General features: G+C 42.2%; 1 protein-coding gene across 4 annotated transcripts in view; it reads right to left on the bottom strand.

The window, feature by feature from the left end:
• afap1l1a (actin filament associated protein 1-like 1a) overlaps positions 1-14,325 on the bottom strand; it is a 179,252-nt gene that overhangs the window by 96,655 nt on the left and 68,272 nt on the right. Inside the window, exon 1 of one of the 4 annotated variants that reach the window (XM_078231137.1) lies at positions 954-1,088. The exons of the other annotated variants lie outside the window; for them this stretch is intronic. Coding sequence (XP_078087263.1) covers positions 954-987 — 34 coding nt within the window. The 5' untranslated portion in view covers positions 988-1,088. Of the gene's footprint in view, positions 1-953; positions 1,089-14,325 lie in introns of those variants that run through there. 4 annotated transcript variants of the gene reach the window in all.

Below are 14,325 nucleotides of genomic sequence, written 5' to 3'. Positions count from 1 at the left end.
TCCTGTTTGCCCTCTCATGCAATTTGGCGACCGTAGCAGGATTTGGAATGAATGGCCTGCTAAACCCCACCCAATCTGTTCAATAACTTTACATGGAGTGGCTAACAGCAACGCTGCACCTAGGAAAGTGGGTTTGGAGACTTCTTCAATAAATACTGTTCTTGATATAATAACCCTTATTTTACATTTTTAAAAGTATATTGTTTTGGCAGGTCACATTTCAACATTATTTAAACACTGTCATCTCCACTTACGTCAAAAAATACGATGTAAGCAAAATCCTGGCAAACTCTGAATTTAAGCCAATACCATAGATGGCATAACTCAAACTTTAAAACCTCTCAAAAACCCTCCAGAAATGGGGGTCAACATATACACTGAGTGCAGCGTGGTGTGGGTGTCACAACTTTGAAGAGTCAGTAGCACCCAAAACAAAGCATTGCGTATCTTAAAATCCCATGTAACTTAGCAACACAGCTCCTATCAGTGCTTTATGCCTTGTGCCCAGTTACACAAGTACCGGTAAGTGAAACATGCATTTTTGGGGTGAGAAACAGCACTATGGGCATTCCTACAAGATATAAGACTGCGGTGGTTCAAGAAGGCAGCTCACCACCACCTTCTCGAGGACAAGTAGGAACAGGCAATAAATGCTGGCTGAAACAGATAAGAACCACATTCCATGAATGAATACATTTTAAAAATCGAGGCTGGCTACTAATAAGAGTAAAGCATGCAGTGGTTGAAGGGTCAGCTTATACACTGAGTATAAGCAATAGGTATTTGGAGTTAGAAAAATGGGCTTGGTCTTATATGCCAGGGTGACTTATACACCATGATTTATGGTACTTGTTTTATACTAAATCTACTGCATTTCCACTGCACAAATAGGACAAAGTAATTGTAATAGATGTACATGTTAGTTTAATAACCAATTCATTATTAGAACTTACCATTATCGGCAGATTTGTACGGTCCAGTCAACATATTTAACTCAAAGTCCAACAAGCAATTCCAACAAAAAGTTTTAAATCAGATCCCTGGACTTTTTCTCTTCAGACTGAGCACAGTTAGTGCAGTCAGCAGTGTTCCCCGGTTTGATGAGTTCTGCTGTTGGTCTTCAAGCAGCTGTGATCCCTCCCACTGGGATGTGTCCTGCCACAAATGCTCCACTAGTATTTATCACCAACTTGATTGGTTTCCCTGATACTATGTTCCTCTCTTCAATGCCTTTCAGCACAGCCTCAGCGAATCACAAGGGTTACTGCCCGTTCCTGGCACCAGGGTGCCCACTTGCCGTTCATAAATGATCACACTGGATTTGTGCTGTCTAATGATTGAAGTGACTACAGTTCACATTTGGTGAATTTCTAAACTACTTGAAAATTAGAATCTGTGGTTTTCCCATTCAGGATCCTACTCCACACCAACTAATCTGCTTGCTGTGGAACAGTGAACAATGCCCGTTTTGTTTCCACTACCGTTAATAGCATATTAATGATAGGAACACAACTAATGTATGCACAGATTGTAATCTCATGCTGCACATTTCATTTCTTTCTCCAATTTTACCCCCTTTTTCTTGACGATCCTGACTTTGCTTGTTTGTTTGTGTTTAAAGAGCAAACTGAATTGACTATTCCATAACAGATACCACAACTGAGCCCAATGATATTGCGACTGATACCTACGTCCACATTTTCCAGCAGGAGTCACTACATAGTAACCATAAGCAGGAACACTGGCTGCTTAATTAACGTGGAGATGCCGGCGTTGGACTGGGGTAAGCACAGTAAGAAGTCTCACAACACCAGGTTAAAGTCCAACAGGTTTATTTGGTAGCAAATACCATAAGCTTTCGGAGCAGAGCTCCTTCGTCAGATGGAGTGGATATCTGCTCCATCTGACGAAGGAGCTCTGCTCCGAAAGCTTATGGTATTTGCTACCAAATAAACCTGTTGGACTTTAACCTGGTGTTGTGTGACTTCTTACTGTGCTTAATTAACCCCAAGGTCTGTTGGAAAATCCTTCCTGCTTTTGAAGCTGAAATCAGCTCCCCTCAGTATAGGCTATTGACCAACTCTGGACTGTTTTGGATCTGAATGCCTCTGTATTATATTTTCCACAATTGGATTATCAGAGAAACTTGTTCCATATTCCAAAGCTAAAAGTAGCCTCAAAGTGGTCACTGGAGACAAAACGCTTGGGTGGGATTTTCCGGCCGTCCCCGCCAGCAGGATCTTCCATTCCTGCCAATGGCAACCCCCTTCCCCCACCAACAGATTCCCCAGCAGCACAGAGTGCAAACAATGGGAAAACCCGTTGACAGTGGTAAAATTGGGAGATCCTGACAGAAACCAATGGCGGGTCACCTTTGCAAAGCACGGGGGTGGGGTCAGGGAGGGATTGAAATCTGTCCCCCACTACGGCATGTTTTTCAGCTTTGGAGATGGCTTGCCTCTGGGCGCCAGCAGGATCTTCCGGTCCTGCCAATGTCTATGGCATTTTATGTGGCTTGCCCATCTCAACCTCCAGGGAACCTGCCATGGGAAGGTCGCCTTCAGCGGGACCAGAAGATCCTGCCAGTGTGAGGGACTGGAAAATCCTACCCTTTCTCTTAACTCTTGTTAGGTTGCCCATGTTGTTGGTGCATAAATATTTCTCATAATTACTGCAACCGAGCATAGCAATGCATATTTCATCCAGGAATCTACTGCATTGTCATTTGATGCATTCCTATTCCTTGAGAAATAACCAAAGCTCTCTCACACCATGTTATAATAAGCACTCTATGCTCAAAAATAGGAACCAATAAACAAAGTTTTCTTGAGTCAAAGAAAGAGCAAATTTCTTAATCACTGAACCCAGGGAAAAAAATTAAAGATAGAATGTCTCACACACACACACAGCAGAAATATGGGAAGTTAAATTAATTAAACTTACAAAAGTTGAAAGAATATACGGCTAAGTGTCCTTTGATTGTCCTGGAGGTGTAGATTTTTGAATGTTGAAGCCAATTTGAGTTAACTGGATGCGTCAGCTGTAGGTGATGTTGCAATTATTATGAGATCGCCATTCACTGGTCGATTTCTCGCAAAGTTGGCTTCCAAACTGACTAATTGAGAGCTTTCACCCTGTCTTTCTGCTAAGTCTTTCTTGCAATCTCCCTGCAACAGCTATTGACTGGCCCATTATAGTTCCGGCATCTCCACATCATGGCTATTATAGTTCACCCACTGTGTATTTCCAAAATGTTTCGGGTGGGCCTGTCTGTGGCAGCCATTGTTTTAATAGTCAGCACTTTGCATTTTAATGTTTCTTCCTTAAACAGTGCCAAGTTTCGATGGATCTTTAAATTGCAGGAAACATCCTTTCACACTCCCCGAAAGGTGATTTGTTTGTTTTTCACCTTCAGCTAGGAAGGTGGCCTTGCAGTTTTAAGTTGTTTGTTCTGTCTCATTTCAAATTACAAAATTTCTCGTCAGTTGTAAGTTTGAAAATCATATTTTCAAAATTAAAGGGGCGGAGCCTCGTGACAATATCATAGTGGGTAGAGGCACTTCCCAGTGTACTTACCAAGCCAATCTCAAACAACTTCCAGTTCTGATTTTCATCCTATGTTGGCCGAGTTTCCCATGCTTCAGGAAATCAGGCAAGTAAAAGGGAGCAGTAAGGGTTGGGTACATCAAGTAAGTCCATGCTTTTACAACACTGTTGGGCAGCAGGAGCAAGAGAGTGTTTCCTCCGGACACAACAAGTTAACCCGTTAACACCCTGCCTTTGCCATCACTGACCCCTCACTCTGTGACCCCTGACCCTACCATCACCAATCTTCAATCTGACATGACGTCTGACCCTCATCTGACTTGCACCCACCTCTCCATCTCTTCTAACAGCCCTCCTGATTTCGCCCCAACCAAATGATAGCAGACTCACCGCATTCATCCCAGACTCTCCTGATCACATTGCAGTGCATTCCAAAATCTCTACCTCACCAAACCGTCCTGCTCCTGGGCTGCGGCCTCACATTGTATAATTTATCCACTCAACAGATGGCCAAGTCTGTTAACAAGTGGGGAATCGATTTTAAAGAAACACACACACACACACACACACTCTGTGAAGTTAAAACTAACTCCAGGAAATTTGAGGTGCACCCTCTCCATCTCCAATACACTGCCTCAGTAAATATTGGGGCCATCAGTTTTGTTTCTCTCTCCCGAGATGCTGTCTGATCTTGTGTGTATGTTTTGACTTTACTTAAGAAAATTGCATCACATTTCTGGTCTGTGCTGATCTCGGTCAGAGTAGCAGCTGAAACAGCCCCGGGCACAGGAGGGGAGAAGTCCTTTAGGAGTTGCACTCCAGACTGCTGTCTGGTGACCTGTATTGGAAAGGGCATATGTTTGGACTTGGATGAAAACAAATCAAGCTGAGATTGGAAACTCCGCCAACACTCATTACACATACAAAATGTTCCTTTAGGTGAGGTAGAAGAGGAATTGGATATGTACAGAACCTAGCCATAGGCAGTGCCTTTGAGACAGAAAGTTCGAAATTGGGAGTTGTTTTGGTATCTGTTCATAAATAACAATTCAATTAGTACTTGAAGGTCCTTCAGAGTTCCATCTAGGCCTATTGTTTCCTTTCCCAATCTTCATAACTCCTTGTACCTAGACTCACACCAGCTATATTGCAATTGGTTAAACATTGAATAATCAATTAGTTTCCAATTAAAATACATTCATAATTATTCATCTTTGTTACTTTATGATGCCCCTGCACTATTCATTGTCAGTAAAATGATTTACAAGTATCCATTTTCCAGCTTGTTGGTTATGTTATTAAAGGGGTGTTGTTTGTTAACTTGGTCATCTTTGGGGCAAGTTGAATGTGTCTTTCCTTCAATACAGTGTTTCAACAGCAGTTACGCAGCACTCCTGCCATTCTTCAATGTGAATCAGACCAATAACAATGGAGAGCAATTTCATTTTTATTGCCACAAGAGCAGCTGTTGGGTCAAAGCTGTCTGCAGTCAAAACATTAAAGCCCAGAGCCAGATTGCTTCTATTTGAGCAGTGGAAATCATAGATCTCTAGTCTGGGGCGGCACGGTGGCACAGTGGTTAGCACTGCTGCCTCACTGCGCCAGGGACCTGGGTTCAATTCCTAGCTTGGGTCACTGTCTGTGCAGAGCCTGTATGTTCTCCCTGTATCTGTGTGGGTTTCCTCCGGGTGCTCAGGTTTCCTTCCACAGTCCGAAAGACATGCTGGTTAGGTGCATAGGCCATGCTAAATTCTCCCTCAGTGTACCCGAACAGGCACTGGAGTGTGGCGACTAGAGGATTTTCACAGTGACTTCATTGAAGTGTTAATGTAAGCATACTTGTGACACTAATAAATAAATGAATAAATAAATTTGACTTTCAGCAGTGGCAGGAGGTAAATAGATGAAGTGACTCAAGAAATTCATGAGTTGGCATTTGAATGTTACTTCTATGAGACCAATTTGTTTTTGATTTTGTAATGGGATTTGGGCATTTCTCTCAAGGTCAGCAATTACCCTCGAATTGAGTGGCTTGCTAAGTCATTTCAGCGAGCAGTTAAGAGTCAGCCACATTGCTGTGGGTCTGGAGTCACATGTACATCAGACAAGGTAACGGACGGCAGATTTCCAACCTTAAGTGGCATTAGTGAACCTGATGGGTTTTCACAACAATTAATGATGGCTTCATGGTCGCCATTACTGAGACTAGGGGCTACTTTAAGGGTGGGGAGGGATCTGAGAGACTAGGGAGCATGGAGGGGGTGGGGGAAGAGGACAATGGGTGACTAGGTTTGAGGGCAGGTGGCAAGCAAAAGGTTGGCTGACGTCTTGGCAAAGGGTGCCCCAATGCACACAGGGCACACCCACCCCTCCTCCCCCGATTGATGTAACCCTCCTTTCAGCATTTTGAAAGAAGTGGTTTGAAAAACGGTTCTCACATTCTGCCCTGCCTGCCACTGCTCAGCATCCTATGGTATTGAAGGTGGATTGAGGCCCTTCATTGCCAATTAACTGGGCAGGTAAGGACCTCAATAGGCTTAAGGGTGGATGGCCTAGCTTGCATTGTGCTGGGCACCTTACATATTTTACATCCTCACCCCCCCACCCCCCCCCCCCCACCGCCCCCCCCCCCCCCCACCGCACCGCCCCCCCCCCCCCCCCCCACCCCACCGCACCGCCCCCCCCCCCCCCCCCCAATCTCCCAGCTGCCAAAAACACACCCAGCATTCAATTCCAGGTTTTTCAAAAAATCAATTAATTGAATGTAAGTTTTACTGACTTCCATGGTGGATTTGAACTCATGTCACCAGACCATTAGCCTGGGCATCTGAATTACTAGTCCAGTGAGATTACTTTGCCACCACCTCCCCATAACTTTGTGGTACATGGATCTCTTAGGCTTGTGGCTGTGAGGATAGGGTAGGTTGGTGGTTTTACGCCCTGTTGAAGGAGAGCATGGAAGCCGGGGGAGGATGAGGTGGGGGGGGTCTTTCTTTAAATGCGTTTCAGTTATTCATCATTAAAGTGCAATATTTATGATTTCATTTGGAACCTGTCTTGTTGCAGTACGGACAAAATACCATTTACTCAAGGATATCTTACAGACAGTCAAATAGTTTAGACACACAACAACATTGTGATCAGATCCCAACAATTACTGTTCAAAACAATAATTTTGTTTATGAATAAATAAAAAAATAACAATAGAAGAACTGGAAAAACATTACCATTTAAAAAAGCATTACTGCAGATAAGTGTCATTAATAACAGAAAAAGTTAAAAAGCTACTTAAATCTATAACCGTTGTTGCAAAGAGACTTGCACAAGGCTTTAACATTTCTCTGAGAGTTTGCTGCATTGAATAAGATTTTAAATGTAAATGAGAGGAAAGGAAAAACAATTATTGGAATTCAGGGAAATGTTAGAGCTTATGCTCTCCACACTGGGAGATGTTAACGTTTTAGGATAAGCTGTGTGGATTTGGAAGGCAGCATTTAAACTTTTTTTTTCACTATCACTTCCCCTGCTGGGTGTGTTTGACTTTGTCACCTCCAGATTTCCGATAGTTCTCAGTTCCCAAGAACCACACCAGACACCCTGCCACCTTTATCAGGCCCTGCCTTAATCTGGCCCATTCTATTCCATTCAAAGGTCTCCAGGTCAATTGGGGAACTACAGGAAAAGCAATCATATACCTGCTCAGAGTGCTAAGAGTTGGACTGGCAGCTTGTGATTATGGCCTTTCTAACCTGTTGTATTGTTTTCCCTTTCTACACGATATCTAATTTCCAAGCTTTGGCTGTATAATAAACATCAATTTCCCATGACAAATGTTATGCTTAACCCAGTTTAGAAAGTCACACTGTCGATTTCTGGTCATAGTACTAACCCATCTAATTTAAATTGTGGTGAACAGAATAAGTGCTACTTCAACAGCAGGATGTTATCCCAACCAATAATTATCACTCAAATCAACACCACAGAATAGATAATTGGTTATTTAATCCTGTTGGACCTAGCTGCGTAGAAATTGCCTTAAAAATAACAGTAACCCCACCTCAAAATGTAACTCATGAGTTGTGAAGTGGTTTGGGTTATTCTAACAAAATGAAAAGTTCTAATTAAAAGCATGTGTTTCTTTCCTTGCTTGTGCAAAATCCATCAACTACAACATTTCTTTCTAGGCTCTGCTGTTTCGAAGCACTAATTATTTTCACATGCTACGAGTAATAGAAATCAGTTTCAGTGGGTAATTAATACATATTTCAGTTTCAGAGATGTGTACACTGCGCCCCACACACTGTTTCACATCAACAGAGCAACAATTACTCCACGATACAGCCTGTTCAGAGATTTTCAATTCCACCCATAGAAATTACTATTATTGTTACCCAAAAGGCACTGGACTGACTTCAGAAAAATTGGACAGTTCCCAAATGGTGAACATAGCTCAGAAGCATTGCGCCCTGTCTGTTTAATATAAACTCCATTCCAAATGACTTGAAGAGATAAACATTTATGCTTTGCTCTCCTCCCCCTCACACACAATGACAGTTTACTCCCCTGTTGGGTAGATGCTAGAACATGTGCTAACTGTTAAATAATCTTTCAAAGTGCAGAAAGGGTGAGATTTGCTTCAGTATCACTGTTCCCTAATCATTTTGATGAATCAGTCAGGCAGTGCCTTTTGAGGTAACTGCATAATAGTCTGGAAGGGAGACTGAATCCAAAATCATCTGAAATCTGACCAGAAAGCCATCGCATTTGCATTTGATTACAGGCTTTAAATTGATTCTGGCATAAATGTGACCTGTATCTTGTGTTGAATTACATTTCAGTAACAATTTGGATTTAGTGTAACCTGCACAAGACTGAAGTCTCAACACTTACACTGCACCTGCCTAATATCTTTCGCTGCACCCCCATCCCAACATTCGACCCGCTGTTTACTTGGCTTTCTCTAGATTAGATAGAGTCACTGTGATATCAATTCCATCGGAATATATCAGCAGTTCATTGAAATGTAATGGAGGGAAGTTGAATTCCAAAATCAGGAGTATTTGGGTCAGGTCACATGTGAAAATTTTAAACCATTTAAACACAACCCAATCCATATCCAAGGCACCCACTTAATGGATGTGGGACAGGAGCAGGCAAACAACCTTTCCTCAGAAGCCATTGGCTACTTAAATATTGTATTACACATAGATGTCTGCCTCAGATTTAACTTGTCTATCAAGTTTAACCCTGGCCGATGGGATTCCCGGACCTTCTATCACTTGGGAGTGGAGATTGGGCCCTCCCTGCAGATCAGTGACCATGCTCCTCGCCACCATGCCACTAGTAAACTCACGTATTCTCATGGAAACAAAGATTAGATGCAGATGAAGGTAATATAGTGTTAATCCACATCTCAGAATATTTGTGGCAGGCCTGTAGTTTCTTAGATGCAATTAATGCTTTCAATTGAAGTGAAGATCTTGTAAAGTGACGGGGTCTCAACAGACTATGAGGTTTCTTGTAGCCGATTTTTTATGAGGTTGCTTCTCAGGTAAACTTTAACTGGAATAGGTTGAGGAATCTGTCTCTCTCTGTCAGAATCTCTCACTTTCAAGATGGTATTATCTTCACTGCTTAGATGACTTGCTGTTAGTTTGATGCCTTTTGGTTGAAAACTCAGTCAGCAAGTAGATTCTTGCAGGGTTTAGAATCAGGTAATAAAATAGTTCTCCCATTGTGTAGCTTCCACAAGTTCAAAGCCCTTTCCCAAAGAAAAGGAGGCATGTTGATTGCCATCATCCTATGGTACCATTTCACACCTTAAGATTCACTCAGTCTAGTTTGGATGAGGGAAACTATCATAATACAATGGAAGATTGATAGGATCCATTCAAATCCCTCTCATATGCAATTTCGTCCAGGATGCAACTCAGAGTTGCTAGGATTCTATAGTCCTTTAGTTTAGTTCCGTCTTTAAACAAAGGGATGTGTGAATTCAGCAGATGATTATGAATGTCCATATTTAATTACTTATTCTCTTGAGACTCAAATACTATCTGAAGCTCAAAATGCCAAATGTCACATGATTTGTAGCAGCCATCTTAATTGTCTTTATGTTTCCAGTTTTAAAAATAGCGACTGAAAGTTCACAATAAACTGGAGCATGACTCCGGTAAAGCTATTGCTGAAGAGGTTTGTAAATTTAGTGTTCCTGTATATCGTAAACAGAGGAAAATTTTCACTGTAATATTCACAACACACAATTTCAGCATGATTTATCAATTTACACAGTCACACCCATTACTATGGTGACTTTTAACCATAATTACACAAGCTTTTTATTCAGGCAATGTCTTTAGTTACATTTGATCTGAATGTGAATGTGCTTTTCCAATGTAGTTAAGGTGGATGATTTTAATTTGAACGTGGTCCAAATTCAGAGGTGCAATTTATTATAGCAAGTTTAAGTATGGATTATCCAATCACACATTGAAAACCCCATTGGAAGTGTTTCATAATCTCCCTGCTTGTAATTCACAAATTGAATTGGATCAAAAATGCTTTCCGCAGCTGTGTGTTTCAGAATAGTTTTCTTTTATGTGGAGGAGGTTTTACAAAACGTTTAGCAAAACTATGATGCGTTGGAACATCCTCAGTGTCCAATGCAGCACTGTTCAATTTTTACGACTACTCGTGGAGATTTAATTTCATTTTTTAACTGCAATGTGTGTCACCAGCTCCAGATGAGCAGTTTCTCAATGGTTTTCAACATTTTATTTTGTGTTGGGAATTCAGTCAGTATCAAGGAGCACTTTTCCTCAGTTGTCTTCTGACCACCCAGAAAGACAAATGAAGCATAAAAACTAGAAACATACAAACATTGAAATTTACAGCACAGAAAAGGAGCTATCAGCCTAATCTCACTTTCCAATTCCTGATCTGTAGCCTTGGAGGTTACAGCACTTCTTAGAGGTTAGGCATCTTATATTTTTAATTTTGTTGTGTGCATATCACAATGTCATCGAGTCTATTATACATTTTGATGCAATGTGCTTCAAGTGATTGTATTTTTTTTGTATTGAAAGTGGATTTTCATCTTTCTCTCTTTTCTTGTATTCCACAGTAGAATGTAAATGTTTTGATGGACAAATTGATGGGAAGGAATAGTGTTTTCTGTTATTCATTGATGGGATTTGGGCATCATTGGCTAGGCCAGCATTTATTGCCCCTCCTTAATTGCCCTTGAGAAAGTAGTGGTGAGCTGCCTTCTTGGACCACTGCAGTTCCTGAAGTTCAAGTACATGCAGTGCTATTAAGGAGGGAGGGAAGGAGTTCCAGGATTTTGATCCAGCAACAGGGTGGCTGCACCTATCCAACAAGTGGAGAATATTCCAGCACATCCTTGACTTGTGCCTTGTAGATGGTGGACAGGCTTTGGGGAGTCAGGAGGCAAGTTACTTGCCGTAGGATTCCTAGCTTCTAACCTGCTCTTTTAGTCACAGTATTTATATGGATAATCCAGATCAGTTTCTAGTCAATGGCAAACCACAGGGTATTGAAAGTAGTAGATTCAGCGGTGGTAATGCCATTGAATGTCAAGGGGTGGTGGTAAGATTCTCTTTTGTTGAAGTTGGTCATTGCCTGGCACTTGTGTAGAATGAATGTAACTTACCACTTGTCAGCCAAAGTCTGGATATTGTCCAGGTCTTGCTGCATTTGGACATGGACAGCTTCAATGTAGGAAGAGTCACGAATGGTGCTGGACATTGTGCAGTCATCAGCGAACATCCCCACTTCTGACCTTATGATGGAAGAAAGGTCACTGACGAAGCAGTTGAAGATGGTTGGGCCTAGGAATTCCTGCAGTTATGTCCTGGAACTGAGGTGATTGACCTCCAACAATCTTCCTTTGTGGTAGTTATGACTCCAACCTACACAGAGCTTGACATTACTGTTGATGACACCTTCCATCACTTTACTGATGATCAAAGGTAATCTGCTGTGAAGGGGGCATTCTTTTAGCAGGCTGAGGACTTTACAGGAGGAAGGAGAATTCAGGTAATCCTGAAGGTTCAAAAGTGCCAGATCAATAAATTTTCATGTCTGTTGCCACTAATCTCTTTAATATACACAAGACCTGACTGTTTTGCGGCCTGAACTCTCCGTAATCAGTAGGTGGCTTTATCACTTGTAAGAGCCTCACAAGTGACAATGAAAATGGCTTTAGGATCCAAAAAATATAACAGAACCTCAAATTGTATGGAATTATGAGAAGCCTGCTTGTTACCGACAGAAACACTGGCCACATAAATCAAATCTATTCAAAAATCTATTAAGCAGTCATTGGGTGAGAAGTCAGTGGGAGGTTTATTTTTAGCTCACACTGCCTCATTCACGCTGAAAAATTGTAGGGTTGAGAGATGGAAATTGCCTCCTTTGTGGTGAGAAGCAATTTCTGATTTGCAGCAATGCGAGACCACAAGGTATCAGCAGATGGACTGAAATTCATTCTGTATTTGGTTCTGGGTTTGAGAACACCACAAAGAGGCCAAACGATGGCTTTGGTATGCACTGACTGCAGTATCACCAGTTTGAAAGCAACTTTTTGAGCTTCAAAACTAATGCTGATTTTGATGTGTGGTACACATTGGGTTGGTGGTGGGCAATGTTCTCACCAATACCAGCGAAAGGTCTGAAACATCTTGATAATCAGGCCTCATTTGAATCTCATAGGTGACCCGCCAGCTTGTTCCTGCAGTCCCAATTTCCTCACACTACTGCCCATTCCCACTTAAGTGGGGACACAGTTTGCCTCAAGATTTGAAAGAGTCGATATTCCTTTAAAATCTTCATTGTTATAAAAAGCTGAAGGAATTACCAGTTGGCATTGAGCATTATCGCAGCAAACACATGGGAACACCACCATGAGTGGAAGTTCCCCTCCAAGCCACTAACCATTCTGACTTGGAAATATATTGCCGTTCCTTCACTGTTGCTGGGTCAAAATCCTGGAACTCCTTCCCTAACAGCACTGTAGGTGTACCTACACCACAGGGACTACAGCGGATCAGGAAGGCAGCTCCCCACCATCTCAAGAGCAATTAGGGATGGGCAATAAATGCTGGTCGAGCCAGCGACGCCTACATCCCATTGAATTAATAAAACAAATCAAAGCCAGATGTGAGTAGAGCTTTGTGCAAATGTAGATATAAAGCTGTAATCAGAGCGGTGCGTCTGAATGGCACCATAACTTGGTGATTTCCACTGTGACCACACATATAGTCCTAGTGTAAATGCAGCATAAAGGTTACTTGTTCACATGAAGCAACTCACCAGCAATCAGTCTTCTCTATTGGTTAAATTGCAAGTAAAGCACTGCCTCCAACATTCTCTCTGCATTCTGTTAATATCATTAAGCTGCAGTTGAAAGGGTTTAATTGCCTGTCAATAATTAATGAGAAGTAGAGTCTTTCAAATGGTATCCAACAGCGATGGCATTACTGTACCTAGCTCTATGACTTCCAAAGAATATACGTAGCTACCTGGCAGAGTATAAAACGTCCAGTCTATAGCTGCATGTCATATATAGGCTGAAAGAGCATTTATTTGTGCATTAATGCTGTCCATTTTAAACTCAGTTTTTGTCTTTGGTGCTTCATTGCACAAACTATACAACAAATTAGGTGAAAATGTAATGAATACAATTCTTTATATATGTGCAAAATGCCATCCACATTTATGTGTTGCTGTACCTGACGTTGCGACTTTTGCTTTGTACTGACGTGAGTGCTGCATCTGTGTAATTTTTTTTGATACCTTTTGGTACTTAATCTGAATTGGCTTTTTTGATTAGAAATAAAGTCCAATCATGATTCCCACATGAGGAACAAACCTGATCCAAGCTGACAAGACAAGACATCCCATCTTGAGCTCGAGCAAACAAGATCCAAGCTGACAGGATGAGGCATCGCACCCCCTCCCAGGCTTGATCAAATACTTCATTTTAGCTAAACGGCCAAGATGGCTTTGGAAAATTGCATCAGGTAAAGCCTCAGTTCAATCTCATTAGCTACTGTGATCCTTTAAAGTTTTATTAGTCACAAGTGAGGCTTACATTAACACTGCAATGAAGTTACTGTGAAATTCCCCTAGTCGCCACAGTCCGGTGCCTGTTTGGGTCAATGCATCTAACCAGCACGTCTTTCAGAATGTGGGAGGAAACTGGAGCACCGGAGGAAACCCACGCAGACATGGGGAGAATGTGCAGACTCCACACAGACAGTGACCCAAGCCAGGAATCGAACCCGGGTCCCTGGTGCTGTGAAGCAGCAGTGCTAATCGCTGTGCTGCTATGCCATGCCACACTGTACTTTAGCTTGGTAAATCATGATTGTAGGCGTCAGCACATCCCAAGTGCAATGCACTGGACTGGTCCCCTGCCCGATCATGGTTTCACCCTGCCAGGTAAACTCTCCAAGTGCTTTCACTCCACTGTAGGGTTCTTCTGTCTCCTGGAAGCTTGCTTCTCAGAATCCTGCAGGTCCTGTGGTTCAGAGGGAAACTCAGCTGGTGCTCTCCTCCATCCAGATTACTTCTCGCCATCCAAAACAAGATTCATGACAGCACCCCACCAGATCCTTCCAATGTCTCCTCCTCCACCACCACCTCCCTCCCCCTCCTGACCTGGGACTGAATCTTGGTTGGAGAAGGGGATTTTAATCTACCTGACAGGGTGGAAAATGGCCAGATCGATTGGAAGACCATTTTACACCTTACCCG

This window comes from Mustelus asterias, chromosome 16, assembly GCF_964213995.1.
Source record: "Mustelus asterias chromosome 16, sMusAst1.hap1.1, whole genome shotgun sequence".
Taxonomy (NCBI): Eukaryota; Metazoa; Chordata; class Chondrichthyes; order Carcharhiniformes; family Triakidae; genus Mustelus; species Mustelus asterias.
The sequence above is the reverse complement of the archived record's forward strand: the minus strand, read 5'-3'. Positions and strand labels throughout refer to the sequence as shown.